The sequence below is a fragment of the Dama dama genome, chromosome 22 (assembly GCF_033118175.1).
Source record: "Dama dama isolate Ldn47 chromosome 22, ASM3311817v1, whole genome shotgun sequence".
In the NCBI taxonomy this organism is placed as follows: domain Eukaryota; kingdom Metazoa; phylum Chordata; class Mammalia; order Artiodactyla; family Cervidae; genus Dama; species Dama dama.
The window spans coordinates 16,581,790-16,605,263 of NC_083702.1; the positions used below are offsets into that span (position 1 = coordinate 16,581,790).

At 45.4% G+C, this 23,474-nt stretch overlaps 2 protein-coding genes and 1 non-coding gene across 3 annotated transcripts in view; 2 read left to right on the plus strand and 1 right to left on the minus strand.

Moving 5' to 3' along the window:
* LPCAT3 (lysophosphatidylcholine acyltransferase 3) overlaps positions 1-21,888 on the minus strand; it is a 34,943-nt gene extending 13,055 nt beyond the window's left edge. The window contains exon 1 of the mRNA XM_061124842.1: positions 21,659-21,888. Coding sequence (XP_060980825.1) covers positions 21,659-21,803 — 145 coding nt within the window. The 5' untranslated portion in view covers positions 21,804-21,888. The remainder of the gene's footprint in view (positions 1-21,658) is intronic.
* Positions 1,704-1,813, plus strand: LOC133044072 (U6 spliceosomal RNA). Its single transcript, XR_009689824.1, has one exon. It is a non-coding gene; the product is annotated as a U6 spliceosomal RNA (small nuclear RNA).
* LOC133043696 (phosphoglycerate mutase 1-like) lies at positions 14,503-15,370 on the plus strand. The gene has a single exon (XM_061124841.1). The coding sequence runs from the start codon at positions 14,548-14,550 to the stop codon at positions 15,310-15,312; it is 765 nt and encodes a 254-aa protein (XP_060980824.1). The 5' UTR covers positions 14,503-14,547; the 3' UTR covers positions 15,313-15,370.
* Positions 21,889-23,474: the final 1,586 nt, after the last annotated feature.

The window sequence follows — 23,474 nt, forward strand, 5'->3', positions numbered from 1 at the left end:
AGGCTGCTGTGAAGATTCCTGTATCACTTTTTGCACGGTGCATGTTTTCCGTCCTCTTGGGTATGTACCTAGGAGCAGACTGTTTGGCTCATTTGCCTGCTGAGCAGCACTTCTCGGTTGGTGGTACAGATCAGTTTTTAAAATTTCCCATCTGCTGTGGAGCAATACTTCAGGAAAGTACAAAGTCATGGGCTTGGATGATGTGGTACTATCGAACTGCTGTGAAAATCCCTAAATGTTCACTCTTACTCTCCACTTGCTTTGAGCTTTGATCTGTCAAAGGGTGGTGACAAATTGCACCAACCTCTCCTTTGCCTCTTTCACTGAAGGCTTTTTCTTCCGACTCCTAAACATGGCTGACCTCCAGTCAGTCCCAACCCTCTGCTATGCTCTCTACACCATCTCATTGGACAGCCCATCTACTCTCATGTAACTTAACGTGAACTTTATGCCAAAGACAACCTTACATCTTTAATCCTGACCTCTCAGGTTTCAGTTCCACATTTCCTACTTCCTGGTGAGGCATTTTCAGTTTGATATCTTGTACCATCTCTATCTCTGTGTAAATAAGACATGGGCTTTCCCCTGAATCAGGCTTCTCTCAGCTGCTTCTTTTGTTGATTAATGTTACTGCTCTCTGGGCCACACAGCGACATTCAAAGGCGTGAAGCTGTCTCTGCCTCTTCCCTTTCTCCTCAGTGCCCATATCTAATCACCAAATCCTGGTTTGTTTTTGTTTTGGCCGCACCACAAGGCTTGCAGGATCTTAGTTCCCCAACCAGGGATTGAACTCATGCTCCCTGCAGTGGAAGTCCAGAGTTCTCAGCCATAAGGACTGCCATGGATTTCCCCCACCAAATCCTGTTGCTTCCTCCTTTCCAAAGTCTCTCGCCACCATCGCATCCCCTTCTTTCCCATGTTACATCCGCAGGGAAGGCCCTCAAGTGCTCCCGCTTCAAGTCTTGCCACGACCTCATCTCTGCCTGTAGCTGCCTCCTCTGACATCCTCCACCAGGGGGCTCTCTCTGCCACTCCTGCTCAGAAGCCATCAGTGACTCTACCTGACCACTCCACACAGCACCAGCTCCCAAGTCCAAGATTCAATATCTACCTTCTTTTTTTTTTTTAAGATCTACCTTCTAAACTACATTTCTGGGCAAAGCCTCCACCGTCTTCCTCCAGCTAACTGATATGCTAGTTTCTGCTCAAACATGCCTTGTGTCAGGAATTCCACAGTGGTCCACAGGTTAGGACTCTGCGCTCTCACTGCTGAGGGTCCTCCAGGGTTCAATCCCTGGTCAGGGAACTAAGATCCCACATGGAATGTGATGTGGCCAAAAAAAGAAAAATCCAGCCAAACACACAAAACCACAACAGCCCCCCCGCCCCCAAAACCAAACAAAACATGTCTTATATCTTTCATCTCTAGACCTTCACTCATACCAGTCCCTTTGGGTGGGACACCTTCTTCAACCACTCCTCTAACCAAGTGAAGTCCTACCCATTCTTGAAAAACACTCAGTTCAAGTGTCTCCTTCTTTAGGGTTACTGCAGACCACAATTAATTCATGACCCTGCGCTTTGGACTCATGCCTTAAATACATGGCGCTTAGGACAAAGACTCATTTGGCAAAATCATTATGTAATACATGTTGCCATTCCTTATACTTCTGTTCCGAATTAAAACTATCACACGTGCTCGCTTCGGCAGCACATATACTAAAAAAAAAAAAAAATTGGAATGATACAGAGAAGATTAGCATGGCCCCTGCGCAAGGATGACACGCAAATTTGTGAAGCATTCCATATTAAAAAAAAAACAAAACTATCACACGTTCACAATCTCTTTTCCTAAAGTCCTTCTGTGTCTTTGGATCTCCCATAGCATGCTATCCTGCGTACTTCATTTTCTGATGGGTTGACCTACAGTAATTGACACTTAATACCAGTTTGAGTGTAAGTTTCCTCATCTGTAAAATGGGGACAGGACCTGCTCCAATGATTATTGTAAGGGCTAAAGGGGATAATGCATATAAAGTAGTCAGCACAGCCTAAAATATTGTAAGCAGTCACAAAGTCACACACACACAGATGCAGATTCACATAGAGGGTGTCTGTAAACTAGGTCTTATCTGAGAAATTCTGATGAAAGTGGTATCAGGGGTTCTGAATCTAATCTTCATTCCACGTGACAATCAAATGACTGAGGGATTTGCTTCCCATCTTCACTTTAAAAGAAGAGTCATTGTCTATTTATTTTAGAAAGATACTGACTCTGGCTTGCCAAGAGCACTTTTTCTAAAATGCAACGTATGGTTAAATTAAGACACTGGATGGTTAGAAGAACACCACCTCTGAGGTTAAGATGAGATTTGACAGCCTGAATCCCAGTTCTGCTACTTACTAGCTGTCCCCTTAGGCTGGTTGATGAGTTACTGCTTTTGGTCCTCAGCTTCACTAGTAGAGTATCTAGGTCCTGGCTCATATTTCAACCTGGTCCATATCAGATGCTCAGTAGTGTGAGATGGGATCAACCTCTCCTTTAACAGAGGCCTGCCCAGCGACCTCCACCAGTCACCTGGCTTCAAACACCGTGAGTGCCGACGGCTCCTGTATGTCCCCCTCCCGTCGAGGCTCTCCGCCGAACTTCACACTCGTGTGCCATGTGGAGTCGGCACCCACCTAACGGACACCTCAGACGTAATAGGCCTCAAACTCAACTGCTGATGTCCTTCTCTCAGCAAGCCTGCTCCTCCCCTGGCTTCCTCATTTCAGCAAAGCCTTCTGCTCAGCCCTTCTGCTGGCGCAAGGCTGAGGCCCTGCCACCTTCCCCTCCTCCTAACATCCTCCCCTCCTACAGGCAACCCCATCTGTCAGCAAACCCTGTCTGTTCTACCTGCAAAGTGAACCCAGAATCTGACCACTTCTTCCCCTGGTCCACGTCGGCGCCATCCCTGGCCTGTGTTATTACTGTCGTCTCCTGACTCATCTCCCCCAGGGCCTTCAGTCACGCTCTGCTCTGCAGAAGCTGAAGTCCAACCAGAATGCCAGATGGAGCTGCCCGCCCCTCCCCCACCGCTCTGACTCATCTCTGACTCTGGGCTGCCCTTCCTGGAATGGCAGGCTTGTGCAAAACTTAGAGCCTTCACATTAATGTTCCTGGCCTGGGATGCTCTTTCACTGATGAGCTCAAGTCCCTCCAGCGCTTCAGGTTTTTACTGAAATGTCACCTTATCTGCGGGGCCTTCCCTGACCCGGTATCTTGAGATTGCACATGTTGCCCCACCCTGTATGCCACCAACGCACACTTCCTGTTTTTCTTTCCTACTTCATCTTTCCTATTTTCCCCTGGCACTTACTACTCTTCCACATGCTGTATATTCTACTTATTGGTCTTTGAAGGCAAGATTTTTGTCTCCCCCGCCCCACCCCACTGTACAGCAAGTGCCTTGTAGAGTTCCTGGTACAAGAAATTTCTCAAAAATATTTGTTGAATGGATGAGAGAATAAAAGAATGAATGAACAAATACTCTGTATCCTAGGGAGTGAATAAAATATGTATTGAGCATCCATTATGTGGTCAGCAATGCATTAGGCAAAAGGAGACTATGGTAGAGTTGTAAGAGATGCTTTCAGACTCTGAAGGAGCATTTTAGAGAGAAAAGAATACCAAGCAATGATGTTGTGTAAATGCTAACTGATGGAAAAGCCAATGTTGTAGAGGTTGGAGAAGACAAGAGGTCAATAATGAACAGAGCAGTCAGGATGAGCAGAGACGAAACAAGGGAAGGGAGTTCCAAGGGAGAATGATGTACTAAAGACCCAGAGGCAGGAGAGGGCATGGAGCAGTCATGTCACAGACCAGGCTGACTACCAGATGGGGCAGGAAGGTTTGCAAAACCAGACAGAGTTAGAATTTGATATAATGGGGAAAAAAATCAAGAGGATTGGACTTCCCTGGTTGCTCAGAGGTAAAGAATCTGCCTGTGCCAATGCAGGAAATATGGGTTTGATTCCTGGGCTAGGAAGATCCCACATGTTATGGAGCAACTAAGCCCATGTGCCACAACTACTGAGCCTGTGCTCTAGAGCCCCGGAGCCACAACTACTGAGTCTACGTGTCATAACTACTGAAGCCTGAAAGTCCCAGAACCCAAGCTCTGCACAAAAGAAGCCACTGCAATGAGAAACCGAGAAATGCAACTAGAGAGTAGCACCCGCTCACTGCAACGAGAAAAGCCCGTGCAGCAATGAAGACCCAATGCTGCCAAAAATAAACTGAGCTCATCACCTATTTTTCCGGTCTACCCATTTCTGCCTTGGCCCTCAGCAATGGGGTAACATACCCCCAGCCCAGGCCAACTCACCCTCACCTCTTGTGAGAAGATCTGGTTCATAGGGTCAACAGGCTTCTTAGAGTAAAATGACTGAAACTGATCTCAAACTCAAAATTCATGCTTATCGTTGGAGATAAAGGGATGGAAGACAGCGGATCCCCCCCAAAAGGCTATGTCTGTCCGTCTCTGCTCTTAGGGATAGTTCACTGACAAAATTAAGGAAACTCTGGAATTTCTAGCTAAAAAAGATGGATGGAAAAACCTGTTCCAGCCTTATATCATCTGAATGCTGAAATTTTTCTAAATTATGAAATGTTCCCACAGATAATGGGTATTTTGCTTTGGACAATGGAAAGGCCAACTTTCATGATTAAGTTTCAGTTCAATTTTCCTAAGGATCACAGACTAGATTATAAAACAGGACTGCTTTTGAACATGGCTTATTTGTATTATTTATTTATCTTTGGCCATGTGGCATGTGGGATCTTACCTCCCCAACCAGGGATAGTACCTGCGCTATCTTAACTGGAAGTGCAGAGTCCTAACCACTAGATGGCCAGGGAAGTGGCCGTCTAATGGCTTACTGGTAATGACAGTTTATTTTTTATCACATATTTCCACATGCTAGCTTTATCATGATTATTTCCACTGTGAAGAACTGCCACTCACATTTCTTTTCTTTCACCAAAGCGGAAATTCCTCATACTGAAGAACTATACAGAGGAAAGGAAGACAAATGGAGATAGGAAGGAGAGTGAAGCCCTGTGTGACTCTGGCTCTTTGCGGTGATAGGTAACTGATTGGTTACTGACCACGCTGTCAGCTGGGGGAACACTGGGACATTATGGACCTGGACGTGGGGTGACACTCATCTCTGGAATTTGTTCACAATGGTCCTGTCTCTATTCGGCAGATTAAGCCTTGTTGATGGTATGGCCAAGGTGCCAACACACCTGCCCCACTCCGACAGTCCTCTTCGGCTCAGGCTGAGTCACATGCTGAATGGTTATCCATAGGATTCAGATTCTCTGAACCCATGAAACCTTATAAATCACTGACTCCAAACCCTTCATTAGAGAGAGAAGAAAGCAAAGCCCAAAGGGGCTAACTGGCTTGCCTCAAGTTAATAGAGCAGAGCCCCAGTTAGAACCCACATCACTTGACTTCTATGCTGATACTCCTGTCACATGCCCTGGCACCTTGGCGGTGGCCGGCAAACACATCACTAGTCACTGTGGTTGTTCAGGCACTCAGTTATGTCCGACTTGTTTCGACCCCATGGGCTGTAGCCCGCCAGGCTCCTCTGTCCATGGGATTCTCCAGGCAAGAACACTGGAGTGGGTTGCCATTTCCTTTTCCAGGGGATCTGCCTGACCCAGGGACTGAACCTGCATCTACTGCATTGTGGGTGGATTTGTTACCACTGAGCCACCAGGGAAGCCTCACTAGTCACTAGCTGTGCACTTTTAAAGCTACAGCTATGTTATTCTCTGATTCTCTGTTCACAGACACACGCACGCCCATGTCTGCTTATCATCCTATCTAAAACCATTTGAAAACTTTATCTCTGCTAAATTCAGGTACTCCTTGTTCTTTCTCTCTTCATCAGTTCTTGGGGACGCCCCCTGCCTATCTTCTTAGGGTGCAATTCATTTCTGAAAGGGACCTCCTGCTGAGTATCTTAAACATTTTGATGACTATAGAATAGAATTCAGGGATAAATGATCACATAAAATGTCCTCAGAATAAGAACAGAAGGGGCGTTTTAAGGGTAAACTAGTAAATGACTGTTATCTGTGAGAAAGGAAAAAGGCTCTTATGAAGGTTAAAAAGTTTTTTGTTTTTTGTTTTTTAAATGGGAATTCCCTGGAGGTCCAGTGGTTAGAACTTGGTGCTCTCAATGCTGAGATCCCAAATTCAAACCTTGGCTGGGGAACTAAAATCTCATAAGCCAAGTGGAATGGTGTGAACAACAACAAAAAGGACATATTAGTTTTTTCAGTCACTTAACCCAAACAACCTAAACCTGAATTGCACCCAAAGTCCCATCAAAACTCAGTTTTTTATTGTTCCACTCAAGCCAGCGGCTCTTACCAGTTCACAGGCAAGGCCATGTTAAGGTTAGCGCCAATGATACAAGCTGGCAATTGTGTGTGCAAACTGGTGCTGAGGCTAAGAAGTTATGATGTTATGATGAGACAACAGACTGACCCTGAAGCCACATTCCCTTGTATGACCCCACTGGGAAGAGGTACTCACTGGCTTCTTAGCCTAGGAAAAGTCAGCACCGCTCCCCTCCACCCCCGCCACCCTGGGTCAGGGGCCAGCCCTCAGGACTACCTCAAGCCTGATCAGATGCTCGGAACTATTTGTGAATGTCTGTCTGCACTATTACAGTCTTTTCTGTACTATTACAGATTGTGCAAATGGTCACATAGTTTTCTTGTTATGACAAAAATTTATAGACTGAAAGAATGTTAAGGCTGTTTGCTAGCAGGCTAGTTGCTAGTCACTGTTGACTTGTGGAACAGGACAACAAAGGGTGACCAACCCTCAGGCACTTGAACACACAGAAATGCTAGCAAAGATAGCAGCCTGAGGCTTACAATCAGAGAGTGTTTGTTTTATCACATTGTAAATCTCCGTAAATTAGTGAACCACATGGTGGCCAACTTCTAGCCACATTATCTGAGCTAGACTCAGGAATGAAGAGTAATCTGGTTGAGAAATTCAGCTTTGCCGCTTGAGCAAATCACTTAGATTCTTTGTACCTTGATTTCTTCACGTCTAAGGTAGGGATGTAAAGAAAAGAATGTGGCCCCCCCCCATTCCAGTTCTTCAAGGACCAGGCCGGCGGCCACTGCAGCTGCCCACCAATGGCGCACCTAGGGGGGACTTCAGGATGGAGAAAAACTGGAAGGATTCTGTGCTTTGGATACTGGTCTAGATAGTTCAGATGTATATCTAAGGGACAGTTTCAACGAGTCCAGATTCTGGCATCTTCACATGACACAGAAAGGCACTAAAATCATTAACTTGAGACGTCTGCTCTTTGTGACTGGCAGTAATCTTTTGATGTTCAAAGTGTGTGTTAGCTACTTAGTCGTGTTCAACTCTTTGCGACCCTACGGACCGTAGCCTGCTACAGGCCGCTCTGTCCATGGCATTCTCTAGGGGAATCTTCCTGACCCAAGGATTGAACCTGGTCTCCTGCACTGCAGGCAGATTCTTTACTGTCTGAGCCACAGGGAAGCCTCTCTGAAGCTCAACTACATGCTTTTTTCCAAGCAAAAAAAATTCACATATTAATATATCCCTGATCTCTTTGGAGCCTTCCTCAGAGCCATCCAAGAGGCTGTCTTCCAGGCTGTATTCCTCAGTAAAGTCCCTGAATAAAACTTAACTTGCCATTTTTAGGTTGTGTGTTTTTCTTTCAGTGAAGAGGGAAAATACTAGCCATCTTGCAGGCTGTTGTGCAGATTATAAGAGAAAATATCCATAAAAAAGCATCAAACATGTACTCCCTTGAGGCCACTTAAGAAATATTTACATATGAGCAAATATTTTATACAAGCATATCTATACCTAACTTCTTAAAATCTGTGTGAGATCTTTTAACCAGTTTTAAGACATACGCTGTCAGGCTCAAGCCTCTAGCCTTGAGCTAGGGGTGGGAAATCTTGGTCTTCACCCATCTTGATCTGATTTTAACTAAATTAAGTCTATAGCAAGTTTCAAAAATAAAGCTCTGAGTTGACCCCAGTACTCCCAGGAAGAAGGCGATTTGCCACGAAGTTCATCCAGCTTCATTCAGTCTGAGGCCCTTTCTCTGCACGGGTCTGTTAAGGCCTAGGTGGGTGTGTGTGTGTGCAGGGGTGGAGGTGGGAGCTAGCAACGTGCTCACGTGATCATACATTTAGCAATGTGCTCACGGGGTCATACATTGTTATAAAACGTGTAAGATATTTTTGAATTCTTTTTCTTAAAGAAAGTCACCAAGATTAGAGAATTTTCAGGTCCCACAAATCCTGGATTATTAAAAAAAAAAAAAAATCAACCACTACAACAAAGCTAGGCATTTGTTGTCATTGTCATTCAGTCTTTAAGTGGTGTCCAACTCTTTGCAACCCCATGGACTGCAGCACGCCAGGCTTCCCTGTGCTTCACCATCTCCTGGAGTTTGTTCAAATTCATGTCCATTGAGTCAGTGATGCCATCCAACCATCTCATCCTCTGCCCTAAGATCTTACAGAAAAACCTGAACGAACATTTGGGCCAACTCAGTATTTCAGACCCGGGATGCCTGTTTAAGTCCAAGAAGGGAAGGAGTGCTGACATCACCTACCAGAGAAGTCTACCAGCTGGGAGCACAGGCTCAGCAAAGGTCAGGGAGAGAGGCGGAGGGCTGGCCAGGCCTGCAGAACCCCAGACTCATCTTCTCTGCTCGGTCCTGTCTGCCCCTCCTCTCACTTCTTTTCTTTCTTTTGTGCCTTGTGTTACTGCTTCCTCCTCTTCTTTCCCTGATATAAAGGCCTGAAGTCTTCTATTCCCTGCTTCTTGGCTTTTACACTTCATGGTTCTCTCTCAAAAAGTCTTGAACTAGTGTGTGGCAGCCTGAGTTGTTTTCCCCCTTTTGATTCCTGACACTGGTTTTCAGTGGAGAAACTGGAGTTCTTCACTCCTGTTGTGACTTGATCTGGCCAGGGGTTGCCCCAAGGCTGCCAAGTGGCTGCCCCAAGGCAGCCAAATGGCTAATTAGCTTTACACAGCCCTCCCAAATAAATTGTCTTGGTAGTTTTTCTTCCTCCTGTGAAGAGTTGCCAAATCTAGGCTTGCAAGTACAAACAAAGTAGGTGAGACTTCCTTTTTGCAACAAGTATTCCAGCAAGTGAAACAATAAACTCTTGCTGAACCAGCTGGGATTCTAACAGGAGAAAAGACAAAAGGCATCGCACCCTCTAACTGAACCTGTGAATCTGAACGGGTGTGGTTATTTGTTGGGTTCTGTTTCTCTACCTTTGTGAGCATACGTAGTCACCCTTTATTCTTCAGGTCTGCGGATTTGGTGAATTTTAGTACATTCGCAATGTTGTGCAACCACGCCCACTACTAATGTCCCAATACCTCTATCACACTAACCAGAAACCCCACACCTCTCAGCCGTCACCCCCAATTCAACCCTCCTCTCATCCCCACCAACCACCAATCTACTTTCTGTCTTTATGGATTTGCCTATTCTGGGCATCTCACATAAATGGAAGCAGACATTACGTGGCCATTTGTGTCTGGCTTCTTTTGCTCAGCACCATGTTTTCAAAGTTCATCCACGCTGTAGGAAGTTATCTGTACTTCATTCCTTTTTACGGCTGAATATTCCATTTTATGAATATTAATATTTTATCTATTTGTCAGTTGAGTCATTCACTGTTTGTCAATGATAATAATGTGATGAATATGTGCATACAGGTTTTTGTGTGAACATATACATCAACTCTTTTGAGTAGATAATTAGGGGTGGAACTGCTGGGTCCTACTATAACTCCTTAACTTTGAGAAACTGCCAAACTGCTTTTTTCAGGGGCTGCCCTGTTTGACGTTCCCACCAACCAACCACACATGAGGATTCTAATCTCCCCACATCTTCACCAACATTTGTTTACTCCTTTTTTTGGTTACAGCCATCCTGGCAGGTGTGAAGTGGTATGTCATTATGACTTTGATCTGCATTCCCAAAGACTAAAGATGTTGAGCATCTTTCCACGTGCTTATTGGCCATTTGCATGTCTTCTTTAGACAAATGTCTATTCGTATTCTTTGCCCATTTTTAAACCGAGTTGTCTTTTTGTTGTTTAGTTATAAGAATTCTTGATATATTCTGGATACTAGACCCTTACCAGATAAATGATTTACAAGTATTTTCTCTCTCTCTTTCTTTTCTGTTTCTCATTTCTTTTCACTTGCTTTATAGTATCCTTTGATGCAAAAAAGTTTAAAATTCTGATGAAGTTCACATTATCCCTCACCATCCATGCTGAAAAAAAAATCCAATTTCTTTATCAGCATCTCAATATTACTTGAAGATTTGGGAAGAACTTTAAAAACTATTTAAAAATTTTGTATTTTATTTATTTATTCTGGCTGCACCCTGTGGCATGCCAGGATCTTAGTTCCCCAACCAGGGATCAAACCTACACTCCCTGCATTGGAAGTATGGAGTCTTAACCCTGGACCACCAAGGGAAAGTCCCCAAGTTAGGTATTTTAGAATGTAATAAAAGCACATATACCTTAAAAATACAAAGCGAGATTAAGACTTGAAGAAGTTGGAAGCTTCTGGTGAGATGCCTGGCTCCCTATAATTACTGTTAGGCTCTTAGTATAAATAATACAAATGCATGTTATCTAGGGGGGCTTCCCAGGTGGCTCAGCAGTAAAGAATCTGCCTCCAATGCTGGAAACTCAGGAGATGCGGGTTCGATCCTTGGGTCAGAAAGGTCTCCCAGAGGAGGGCATGGTATACCCACTCCAGTATTCTCTCTTGGAGAATCTCCATGGACAGAGGAGCCTGAGGGGCTACAGTCCATAAGGTTGCACAGAGTTGGACACCGAAGCGACTTAGCATGAATGCTATACAGGAATTCCTAGGTTTTGCTTTTGTTTCCTTCTTTCAGAAGAACTAAAGAAGAACTAAAACATGGGGTCAAATTATTCTTTAGCTAAAGAATGAGGGTTTCTAGTAGCCCTTCTGGTTCAATATTTTTAATTGAATATTCTTAATTTTAATATACATGTATATTGTATTCCAACTATAATCAATCTTTTCCACCAGAGCCTGAGGTATATACCATGGGAGCCTTAAAGGGCACTATGCCAGCTGGCCTCTGCTTGCTGGCTGGCAAACAGAAGTTTTATATTTGCGGACAGTAATCCAGAATGGTGTCCAAGTCCATCTGAGTTTAGAATCGCTATCACAGCAGAAACTGGAAACCTCAAGGGCTGTAAGCCACTGAGCATGTCTACATGGAAGCCACTTCTCATTACAACACATACAAATACACAGCGACCCAAGCTCAGCCTTCTGGGATCTCATATCCTCCTCAGATTTGCACATAACATACTCACATGAGTTCTTTCTCTTTTTTTTAATAGTGAGCTCTTAGTTGCCTACAAAATTACTATCTTACCACTTATAATACTGTGTAGCAGGTATGATCATGTATGCTTTTTTATCAAAATGCCATAGCAATATGACAGATACTTGATACTGAAAAGCATCTTTAACTGACAAAAGCTTTTTATTTTTAATTTAAACTTAGCCTGTGGTTAGTGTGGGGTATTTAAATTGTCCACTTGACTTCATGTGAATCAAGAACAAAACGTGAGTCTTATCACTTTTGTCCTGAACTTCTCTCCGCTTTCTGACAAATGGTCCCTACAATTAGAATGCAATGACATTTCCATCAGAAGTCTCTATCGCTAACAATTATGGTACATGAGGTTCTCAGAGAGAATCCTTTGTTAAGGGTGTCCAGAGTTTCATGAATCTCATTTATGTTCAAAGCCACTGCTTGAACAGGAAGGAACTCAGATTTAAAAAGCAATCCAGGGACTTCCCTGGTAGTCCAGTGGTTAAGACTCCATGCTCCCAATGTAGGGGGTGTGGATTCAATCTCTGGTTGGGTAACTAAGATCCCACATGCCCCACATGCCGCAAAATGCAGCCAAGAAATAAATAAAATAAAAAACCATCCATTTTAAGCCAAAAGGAAATCCTTATCCAGAAATTACTCATCCTTAATTTTCGTGTCTTACTTGCCACCTTCCCCATTCTAGCTTTGAAAATAGGGAGAAATAAAGATGTATACAGCATCTTTTGGGATACACAAATCTTAAGCTTTGAGGTCTCTAGGAAGCTATTATTGCTTCACAAAGAGAATTTTAGGTGGACCCTAAATCTCCCTGCCCTTGACTTCAGTAACTGCAGGGGAAATGTCAACACCCTTCAGCCCCCACCTTAAAAACTCTCTGCTTCAGGAGGACAAATCACTTAGAATTGCATGAGGGCATCTAATTTTTGTTAGAGCTACAGGTCACAACAGAAGGCCTGGAAAGATTATCATCTCTATTACCTATCTGATAATAGACAGATTATCAGATATCTCATGTTCCTAAAGACCAATTTTACTAAAGATGAGGTAATGAGTTAAGCACTGTATCTGATAAATAATTTTTAAAATTATATTTAATTCATAACAAGCAGCAATAGTTTGAAACAGAATACAAAACTTACCTGCATTTAAAAAAATAATATAGTCATCAAAGAGCTTTCTTATTTGATAAGAAATCAGAGCTTATCTATCTGACAAGAGATGATAATGATATAATAATGTCATTAGTACATTAATCGTATGATTCAGTAATAATAATAATATTTGGAGATGTTAGCAAATGGGGAAACCTAAGCTATAAAGAATCTGAGAGCATTTTGTTTATCCCAAAGATCGTAGGGTACAAGTTTAAGGTACTATGGGGGACATCAACTGTTACAAAAAAGGGACTTGAAGCCACACATTAAGCCCGCAGTCCTCAGACAAGTGGAGAAGTGTATAACATGGAGAGCTGTTAAAACACGGATCACTGGGCCTCATCCTGAGAGTCTCTCGTTTAGTCCCTCCTGAGAACCTGGTTGCTTAACAAGTTCCTAGCAGGTCTGATGCTGCTGGTCCCAAGACCACACTTGGAGTCTCCCTAGAAAGGAAGGAGATGAATATCTACTGAGGGAAAGGAGAGAACAATTATTTAAAACTATCCTGGGTCAGGCTTGGCCAAGGATTGATACAGTCCATCTCACCTGGTCCTCAGAGCTTCCCCAGAACAACGCTTCTTTCTCACACTTGGCCAGAGCAGAATGAGAGCGAAGGGTCTACCTAGGCAGGTCTCTAGAAATAGGCAAGCTCTTCGATGACTATATCATTTTAAAAAATGCTGGTCGATTCTGTATTCTGTTTCAAAATATTGCTGCTTATTATTAATTAAATACAATTTAAAAATGTGTATCAGATACAGCGCTTAACTCTTAACCTCAATTCTTTACTCAAATTGGCCTTTGGGAACATGAGGAAAAGGAAGGCTAAAGCTTAGTAACTGGTCGATGGTGAAAGAGTTGGCACATTATTTAATCTTACTATAATTATTTTGTGGCTGCAATTATTTTAGTGCATGTGTGCTTAATCACTGGATGGCCAGGGAAATCCCCAAATTTAATCTTAATTAATTTTAGAAACCTGCACCTAGGCCTGCAGGTCTGTAAAGATGCTTGTCCTGCCAGCTCACTCTGTCACATCACGCCCCGCCCCCCCCATCCCTGTCCCCTGAAGACTCAATCATGCTTTCCTCTGCGGCTCCTTTATGGAACCTCTGGTGTCCCAGCCAAGCTGGACTGCTTGCTGTTCCTCAGGTCTTCCTCACTTTTCCTACTCTCCACATACATGCTCATTACCCTTTGTTGTTGAAAAGTTTCCCTTTCCATCTCCACCTGACTAGAATCTTCCATGCCTTTTAAGGTCAAGCTGAAATGCCATTTCCTTTTTGAAGACCGAACCCCATTTTTAAAAGGCTGCTGGACAGAACTCCTTCAATGAGTTCCCATGACTGCCCAGACAGATTTCATGTCAGTGGGCATGTAATTGCTTTGTTAAATTACCCTGTGCATAGAATCTCATGGGCCCTGTTTTACACATGTCTCTGCAAAGAAATGGGCTTCCCAGGTGGCGTAGGAATAAAGAATCTACCTGCCAATGCAGGAGACACAAGAGACGCAGGTTCAATCCCTGGGTCAGGAAGATCCCCTGGAGTTGGAAGTGGCAACCGGCTTCAATATTCTTGCCTGGAATATTCTATGGACAGAGGAGCCTGGTGGGCTACAGTCTGTGGGGTCAAAAAGAGTTGGACACGACTGAGTGACTGACACCCATGCATACTGCAAAGAAATGGTTCTGTTTGACATTAAAGTTATATTGCCATTCAAACATGAACTTTTGTGCAATGTATGATATTGGAGTGTGGATTAAAAAGTTGGAAAAATATAGTTAAAAGAAATCCCAACAGGAAGCTTTAGGTTATGATGAAATTTGTGGCTATGAATTAGAATAAAGATAAAAGTCTAAAATGAAGAATGGACCTGAGTCTGCGCCGCATCCCGAACCGCAGCCATGGCCGCCTACAAGCTGGTGCTGATCCGACATGGTGAGAGCGCATGGAACCTGGAGAACCGTTTCAGCGGCTGGTACGACGCGGACCTGAGCCCAGCTGGGCACGAGGAGGCGAAGCGAGGCGGGCAGGCGCTGAGAGATGCTGGCTATGAGTTTGACATCTGCTTCACCTCAGTGCAGAAGAGAGCAATCCGGACCCTCTGGACAGTGCTGGATGCCATTGACCAAATGTGGCTGCCAGTGGTGAGGACTTGGCGCCTTAACGAGCGACACTACGGGGGTCTGACTGGCCTCAATAAGGCAGAAACTGCTGCCAAACATGGTGAGGCGCAGGTCAAGATCTGGAGGCGCTCTTATGACGTCCCGCCACCGCCCATGGAGCCCGACCATCCCTTCTACAGCAACATCAGTAAGGATCGCAGGTACGCAGACCTCACTGAAGACCAGCTGCCCTCCTGTGAGAGTCTGAAAGACACAATTGCCAGAGCTCTGCCCTTTTGGAATGAAGAAATTGTCCCCCAGATCAAGGAGGGGAAACGGGTACTAATTGCAGCCCATGGCAACAGCCTTCGGGGCATCGTCAAGCATCTGGAGGGTCTCTCTGAAGAGGCTATCATGGAGCTGAACCTGCCGACTGGCATTCCCATGGTCTATGAATTGGACAAGAACTTGAAGCCCATCAAGCCCACGCAGTTCCTGGGGGATGAAGAGACCGTGCGTAAAGCCATGGAGGCTGTGGCTGCCCAGGGCAAGGCCAAGAAGTGAGGGCAAGCAGCAGATTACTTTCCCAAGGATTACCCTCCTCCCCTGCCCTGGCCCACCCTATTCCTCTGCACTTCTCCCCGGCACATGTCCCACTGATGACATCTGTAGGCATTGTAAGTTGTAGCTGCAGGTGGGGACCAGCAGCTCCCAATTCCACATTAGCCATTTTATCTCTTGCACCCACTCCCTTCATACAGTCTAGTCAGAATGGCACGTCTGGGGCATGGTCCTCAGTCCAAGCCGAGGGAAGACTTATCCAGAAGCATTGAGAGGTCATCACTGGGGGGTTTGATGGTGGTTTAGTACTAAGGAGCTGCTTGAGTAGGGGACAGGGAGAAAACCATGCTGAGGTGTGACCAATGAGGAGGAGTAAGAGCCTATTCGTGTCCCCAGAGGCCAGCTGGGCACTATTCTGTTAGGTGACTCAGGGCTCTAGTCATTCCAGTGGAAGATGAATGTAACCTGCATGGTGATTGAATCAAACATTCCTCCCTGACTCTAAAAGGCTGGATCAATCCTGAATGTTTTTGTGTTGCATTTACTTAAAAAACAAAAACAAAAAATTATATATAAATACAAAAAAAAAAAAAACCCTTCTGGGGTTTTTAGTGGCGGTTGAAATATTCCCACATGTGGTCATCAGCAAAAAAGTCATTCCTTACACCATCATGGGATAAGCTCCTTGACTTCTAAGGTGTAGGAGTTCATCCTGCTGTATGTTTTAGAATCCCTCGCCTGCCTTACTGTTTTATGGCAGCGGAATGCCTCTTGATCATGTCCAAGTGTGTCTCTCACTGTGCCTGACTTCTGAATCATGTTCCAGTTGCTTGGCCCAGCACTTGGGCCCAGTACTCATTTGAGCATAACTGTACTAAAACTTTTTTCCAGATCAGTATAAAATAAAGGAGTGATGTGCAATAAAAAAAAAAAAAAAAAGAATGGACCTAGCCTTTTGGGACGAGACAAGGCCTTGAAAGTCTTTAGGACAACCTCCTCACTTCACAGTCATAGAATTTTTGGACCGTGCTTTGTATTACGGTCAGAAGTCTCATTTGTCTCATTAATGTTGCTCAGTTTCCACTGCGCCTAGCTGTGGGCTCTTCATTTTGCTACTTGAAAAAAAAAAAGCTTTTTGCCCTGAATGACGGATTTAGTTGTGAAGGGCCAGGCCTGACTCTGGTCCAAAGGGAGCTGAACTGTAGGACCTCCTTTGATTTTAAAGGTTGCTAACCATAGTGGTGCTGATTCTGAAGCTCCAAGGAAAGAGTCCTCACACTCAAGTGCCACTTTAGATGATTCTACCAGTCAAGCCATAGTCATGGCCAAGCCTGAAGGAGGAGCTTGTGTTAGGTGGGGTGGCCATCTGCTCCATTTGGCTGATGCCATCTTTGGCTGCTGAGAGTTATCTAACATGCTGATTACATCTTGGTTCAGTCATGTCGAAAGTAAAAAGTAGAGGATACCAAGCGCCTTTGCCTTTCCCATCCCACACGCTCCTCCCAGTCCCGAGATGGTAAAGAGCAGGGGTTTCAGAGGTGGGCAGAAATGGGTATGAGCTGGAGGTCACAGTTTCCTATCTGCACGAGGCAGCTAATAAGAGGACTGTACATAACTTAGGGGTAATTGGCAGGCCAGGTGGGGTATTGTTGAGCACTTTATAAATGTCAGCTACCAATGCCATTATCAATACACTCTAGATTCTCTTCCCTCTCTGTAAGCATCTCCGTGGCATTTCAGTCCCTCCCTGATTCAATTATGATACCACTGAAAAGTGAAATGTGTTAGTAGGGTCGTGTCTGACTCTTTGTGACACCATGGACTATAGCCCCCTAGGCTCCTCTGTCCATGGGATTTTCCAGGCAAGGATACTGGAGTGGGTAGCCATTCCCTTCTCCAGTATTGACTTCTAAAACTAACTGTTATCAACCCTTATCAACTGTTTTCAAGCTCAAGACTAGGCTTCACAAGACAAGCCGGAGGTGCCCTTGGAAGCTAAAAGCCAGTCCCCAAACTAGGTCATTCCCTGGCACTGAACAACATCTAACTCTCACTTGACCTCTCCACATCTGTGAAAGTCACCGTCACCTTTTCAGCTCCCCTGGCAGAAGAACTGAGCTTGTTTTTTTTTTTTTTTTTCCCAACTATTATACTTCTTTCTCTTTCAGGCAATCAGTTGTCAAGTCATTCATCCACACTTTCACTTATTCAGCAAATATCTATTGGGCCTTTTCCACAAGGCAGGTACTGTATTCAACTGATGAACAGAACTTAAACGACTGCTGCCCTCATCTGCAAATACATAATCACGTGTTGGCATGTGTACTCACTCAGAAGGGGATTTCAGTCTGGAGGAGAAAGTACAACAGGTCACATAACTTAAAATGAGAGGCAGGCAAGGACTCTGCGAGGAAGTGACAATCTGAACCGAGGCCCGAAAGAGGAAAAGGCTCGGTGAGGTGGGTAATGAGCACAGAGCGCTCTTGGCAGCCGGATCAGCAGGTACCATGGCTCAGGTGCGAAGGGCCTGATGCCTTTTCTGAGGAGCTGGGGCAAGGCCACATGGCCACAAGGCTGTGAACTTGCTCGGGTTGAAACTGGAGTGGGAGATTCCCAGGGGTATATGGAACCCCTGGTGGGGGCTGAGCCAAGAGAGGGATGGGGTCGGGTCACCCTGGCTGAGCCAGGGAGAATGGACTGGGTGGACAGGAAGAAACTATAGAGACCTGTCCAGGGGCTATTCGGGCAGTTTTGGTGACAGATGGTCAGTGGCTGTGATGATGGAGGGAAGGAGTGTATCTGAGGCACGATTTGGAGGTGGTGCTGATAGAACTCGGTGATCGGGGTGAGGGCAGAGTGAGGGGGGTGCTGATAAGGCTGGTTTCTGGTGCGTGCAGCTGTGTAGATGAAAAGTAGTCACGGAATCTATCTTCCAAACTACTCTGTACTCCTGGATCCGCTCCCAGGACAGTGCTGGCCCATCGCTCCCCTTTCAAGTATCTGCGATGGCTCCTGATCACCCGCTTCAGTAAGCACACACGTCTTCCCTTGGCTTTCAAGGATCCACAACATACATTTCCAGTCTTTCCTGTTCCTGGAATGTGTCACCACACATCCTTGCCTTAGTCCCTATTCCTCACCATCTCAGTCTGCTGAAACCCTATTCGACTTTCAAAGTTCATTAAAGGTCCAGTCGTTAAACCTCCTAAAACTCTGGGAAGCTCTGCCAGCACCTAGAGTGCCGCCTGTTATTGTGGTTACGAGAGTACTTCTCGCGTGCCTGTTCCCTGCCCCCAGCAGACCACAGGTCATATCTTCAGGTGTCCAGCCCCATTACTCATCCTGTACCACTGCCCACTCCTTTGCAGGGCCAAGCACAGTGCTTCACCCATAACAGGTACATCTTGCTGAATTTATTTGGAACAATTCGTGTTGCTAATTATGCTGAGGAACGAGGAGACCTGAGTTGTTGAACTGGAGATGTTTTCCAGTGGCATCTGCCAGCACCAGAGCTCACAGCAAAATTTATCTTCCACCAAACTCCTGGCAATCAGACGCAAGACAGACACACACATGCCCCTCTTGACAGCGTCCTCTGCCTGTTTGAAATTCTCCAGTGCAGCAGTGCTCATAAACCCACCCTTTCCTTGCAGCACCTAATATCAAAAAATTACAGCCTCTAACTCAGGAGTTTTAAAACTGCTTGCTGTAATCCATTAGTGGGTTTTGAAATCAATTTAGTAGGTTAAAAATGATACTAAAAAATAAAATAGAAAATAGCTAAGCACACTACTTATATTCAGGATGAGTAATGTTTCCTGAAACTTCTGTTTCCAATGCAAGTATACATCTGTGTGTTTACTGGGTCATGATGCAAAATGTTATTTCTCACCATGGGCCCCAGTTCAAAAGGTTTGAGGGCTAATGCTGGGTAGATCAAGATCAGCACACAACTCAAACAGGGAAAGATGTTAGGGAACCAGTAATGAGACTATCTAACTAAAACAGTGAGACACTCATATTTTATCCCTTTAAAATGTGAATGTCTGATATATCCAACTCTTCCTTCAGGGGACCTGCATTTCAGTGCTTTTAACCAAAATTAATCTCGTTAGTAGAAAGTGAGTCAGAAATTGTTTCCAACTACAGGCCTTTCGGTACCTCAGACAAGGATTTCCTCCAGTATCCCAGTTCCCCAGGAGAGGTGGTTCAGGAACTCCATTGCTGAAAGGCTACTGGTTTCTAGGTTACAATACACAGAAGTGATGATACTTTTGTAGGAGAAGCATATTTACAACCAGAAAAATGCACCCTTTCTTCCATGCACTTGTCAATAAGCTTATCAATGTATGTTTCTGTATATGTATGTAACATAAACCTAGAAAATACAATCCTATACCTCCATGTGTGAAACTTAGGCCTGATCAATTTGGGGGTCAATGTGAACCCAAATTGACTTAAAAATGAGATATACTATTACTGAAGGCAATGACACATGTGGGCTAGGAAGGGGCGATGTGGGCCATGGTAGGATGGGCAAAGGGGCTCAGGAGTGTGATGGATGTATTATACCAAGTTTTTATTACCTTGATGCTTGGTGGTAATGAGAGGATGAGGTTAGAGGGGTAAGGCTATGGAGAAAACAACTTTCTAGACAGGTGTATGCCCCATGATAGTACACAGCTGTCCACTACAAGTGCGTAGGCTGTATTTAATTATGTCACCACTAAAAAGACAGATTCCAAGCCTAATTCTAGCCGCAGCTCCATTTAACAGGTTGTCCCTTATAATTTGTTGCTCCTTGTGTTACAATCTCCATTTATAGTTGAGACATCAACAGCTGACTTCCTAATGAATGAAATGTAAACACTCTTAATTGTCAATTATAATCCCAACAAATAACTGGGCCTGGAAACAAGGGTGAAGAAGTAGGAAGTTCAAAGCTGGTGTGGTGCAAAGAACCCTAGATTGAAGTACTGATAAATTTGGGTTAGATCTGGGTGACAGCAAGTAAGTTCCACAACCTAATGTTCCTGCCACCTCTAAAATTTTGTAATTCTACAAGGGAAGGTAAAGGTGATCTTTATCTGGAAGACAGAAATAGTATCTTGGTTTGATGTGCTATGGGCAAATGACAATGATATTACCCAAGGTTGTTTAAATATGAATTAATGCCTTTCCCATTATCTGGATCGTATTAGCACCCTTTAGGTGATATTACATACCAGCATTTAAGGCTTTCCACATCTGCCCAAATTTATCTCAAATTTCTTGTGGTTCAGACCTGCTCCTGCACCCATCCTTCCCCACAAGTCTGGTGTGTTTAATTCTTCACCACCCCTACTCTCCTAGCTAAAGTCCCGTAACCTTCATAAAGCCTTCCAACTACTCAAATATTTAATATCAGCTTATGACCTTTGAATTCCTACCAGACTTTATAGCAGTCCTATCAGATAGGCATTATTATGCTCATTTCATCTAAAGGCCCAGAGAAGTTAAGTGGTTTGCCCAGCATCCTAGTTTGTGCGCAGCAGGACTGATTTGTTTGCCCTCCAAGTCCACACACTTTTTTTTTTCTTACCATGCCATGCTGCTTGACTATTAAAAAAACCATAGAGGAAGGATGCAGTAAAAAAGCCCATAAACCAGTTACAATAGGGTTTGTTGGGACATAAATGCAAATACACCACATCCTTTGAACCACATGTGTAAAACACGCTTGGGGTAGCGTGAATAGTTTTTAAGGGCTTGCCAACCCTGTTTTCCAAGCCCAGTACTAAAATGATATTCCACGGTAAATGACGGGTGGGTGGCTAATGACAAGAAAAAGCAGTATGGTTAAAAGAAGAAATTAGAAACGGGACAAAAAGACGAGAGTGTAATACAAGCTGGCAATGCACACAAGAGACACAGAATATGCAAGCATGGAGTATGGGGCTGAACGGGTCCATAGGACTAAAATATCTAAGTTAGGGAGCCTATACCTGCCAATGAGAAGCGCGCGTGTCTGAGGGTTGATATTAATAACAGCAGTACACATGGACAGAGAGTAGAACTCAAGAGAGAGACAAATAAGGACAGGTCGTGGAGACACAGGGTAGAGCATGACAGGATGAGGGTGGTGGCGCCCAATGAGGGGCCAGAAGGGTACAAGAGGGGTCGAAGAGAAAGGTGAAGAGGTTCAGAGGGTACAGTGCCCCCAGACTCCAGAATAGTGTCATCTTCCTCTCCACAGCTGGTTGGTGTGTGCGAGGATTCACATCCGCACCCCGAAAAGCCCTCCCCGTGGCTCCGAGAAGACGGTGAGGTCACATCCCCGTCTCCCGGGGACTCTGCGAGGGGTCCTTACCTAGGAAGATGGAGATGATGAGCCGCAGCGCCTGTTCTGACGCGCCCAGGGACGTCGCCAACTTGTTAAGGCTCAGGTCTTGGAAATCCCACCGCAGCCCCCTCGTCAGCTCCGCTTCCATGTCCCCCTCGGCTGCGGACGCCATCTTAGCTCCGGGCGTCCCCCAGGGACCCCTCTGCTCCGCGCGCCCCGAATGTGGGCACAGCGCTTGAGCTTCACCCCCAATTCCGGCCCGGAGCCCGCCCACGGCGTGCGCATTGGCTGCAGACCCGCCCAGAGGCTCCGGACTCAGCCGGTCATTGGTCAGCCCGGGCCGGGGGCGGGGCCTCACGCGGCAAGGTAGGCCGGGGGCGGGGCCTCATATTTGTAAGGCAAAGGTGACTCGGCCCGGGAAAGAACGCGGGGCAGGCCGGGGGCGGGGCTTGGAACCGGGAACCAGACCTGCGATTGGAAAAGTAAGAAGCCGGCGGCGGAGGACTGTACAACTCAGTTCTAAAAGCTAGGGGGAGGAGTCGGGGCGGGCGAGAGTCCGGCCGGCTCGTGCGCTGCCTCTCTATTGGCTGAGACGGAGCAGGCGAGAGTCGGGGAGGGGGGGGGCTGTCACCCGACCGCGAGGTTACTCTCGGTCGCAGGCGCGCCGGGGTTACTGGGGCATGTAACGGGAGGGCGCGAATTCCTGCGGCGGCCTCGCGAGCGCCCCCTAACGGCGCCGCGGCTGTTCTTGAATCGTTAGACAAGCCGCCTTCCCTCCCAGACCGAGAGGACCACCCCGGCGCCCCCAGCACTCTCTACCTGCTCCTTTGATTTCCCGTAACTTCCTATATTAAAACGTTGCCTTCCACCGAGAGGCGATGAAATTAAGCTACGCTGATTTAATCATTCAGTCAGTCAGTCAGTTCAGTCTCTCAGTCGTGTCCGACTCTTTGCGACCCCATGAACCGCAGCACGCCAGGCCTCCCTGTCCATCACCAACTCCCGGAGTCCACCCAAACCCATGTCCATTGAGTCGGTGATGCCATCCAACCATCTCATCCTCTGTCGTGCCCTTCTCCTCCTGCCCTCAGTCTTTCCCAGCGTCAGGGTCTTTTCCAATGAATCAGCTCTTCGCATCAGGTGGCCAAAGTATTGGAGTTTCAGCTTCAACATCAGTCCTTCCAATGAACACCCAGGCCTGATGTCCTTTAGGATGGACTGGTTGGATCTCCTTGCAGTCCAAGGGACTCTCAAGGGTCTTCTCCAACACCACAATTCAAAAGCATCAATTCTTCGGCGCTCAGCTTTCTTTATAGTCCAACTCTCACATCCATACATGACCACTGGAAAAACCATAGCCTTGACTAGACGGACCTTTGTTTGCAAAGTAATGTCTCTGCTTTTTAATATGATTTAACCGTTAGGCTTTTCATTTAAAATTGAACTAATTTGTCACTAAGTAATACAGGTTCAAGATCAAAGTGCAAAGAGGATAGAAATTGGAGACAAAAGTCCTTTTGTCCCACCTTGCTTTGCATTCTTACTTCCAGTGTTCAGATCAGACTAACAAAAATGTGCCAAGGCCTGTGCTGGGCTCTGAGCCCAAAGCTATGGAGTGGAGATGGTGAACGGACATATAAGGTATTAATGATGTGTAATTAACTGCAAGGGAAGGCAAAGGAACACCAAGTTTTCAGTGATCACTGGAATTCGTGAAGCATTCTTGCCCAAGTGCAGCTTATACTTCTACAGCACTTTGCACTTTATGCAGCACTAATAGTCATATTATTTCACTTAACTGATTATGAAACAGGTTATTTACAGACACAGAGGCTTGGAGAAA

Bases quoted from the DNA above. Each gene is read 5' to 3' on its own strand.
- LOC133043696 (XM_061124841.1), top strand. From the start codon at position 14,548: ATGGCCGCCTACAAGCTGGTGCTGATCCGACATGGTGAGAGCGCATGG.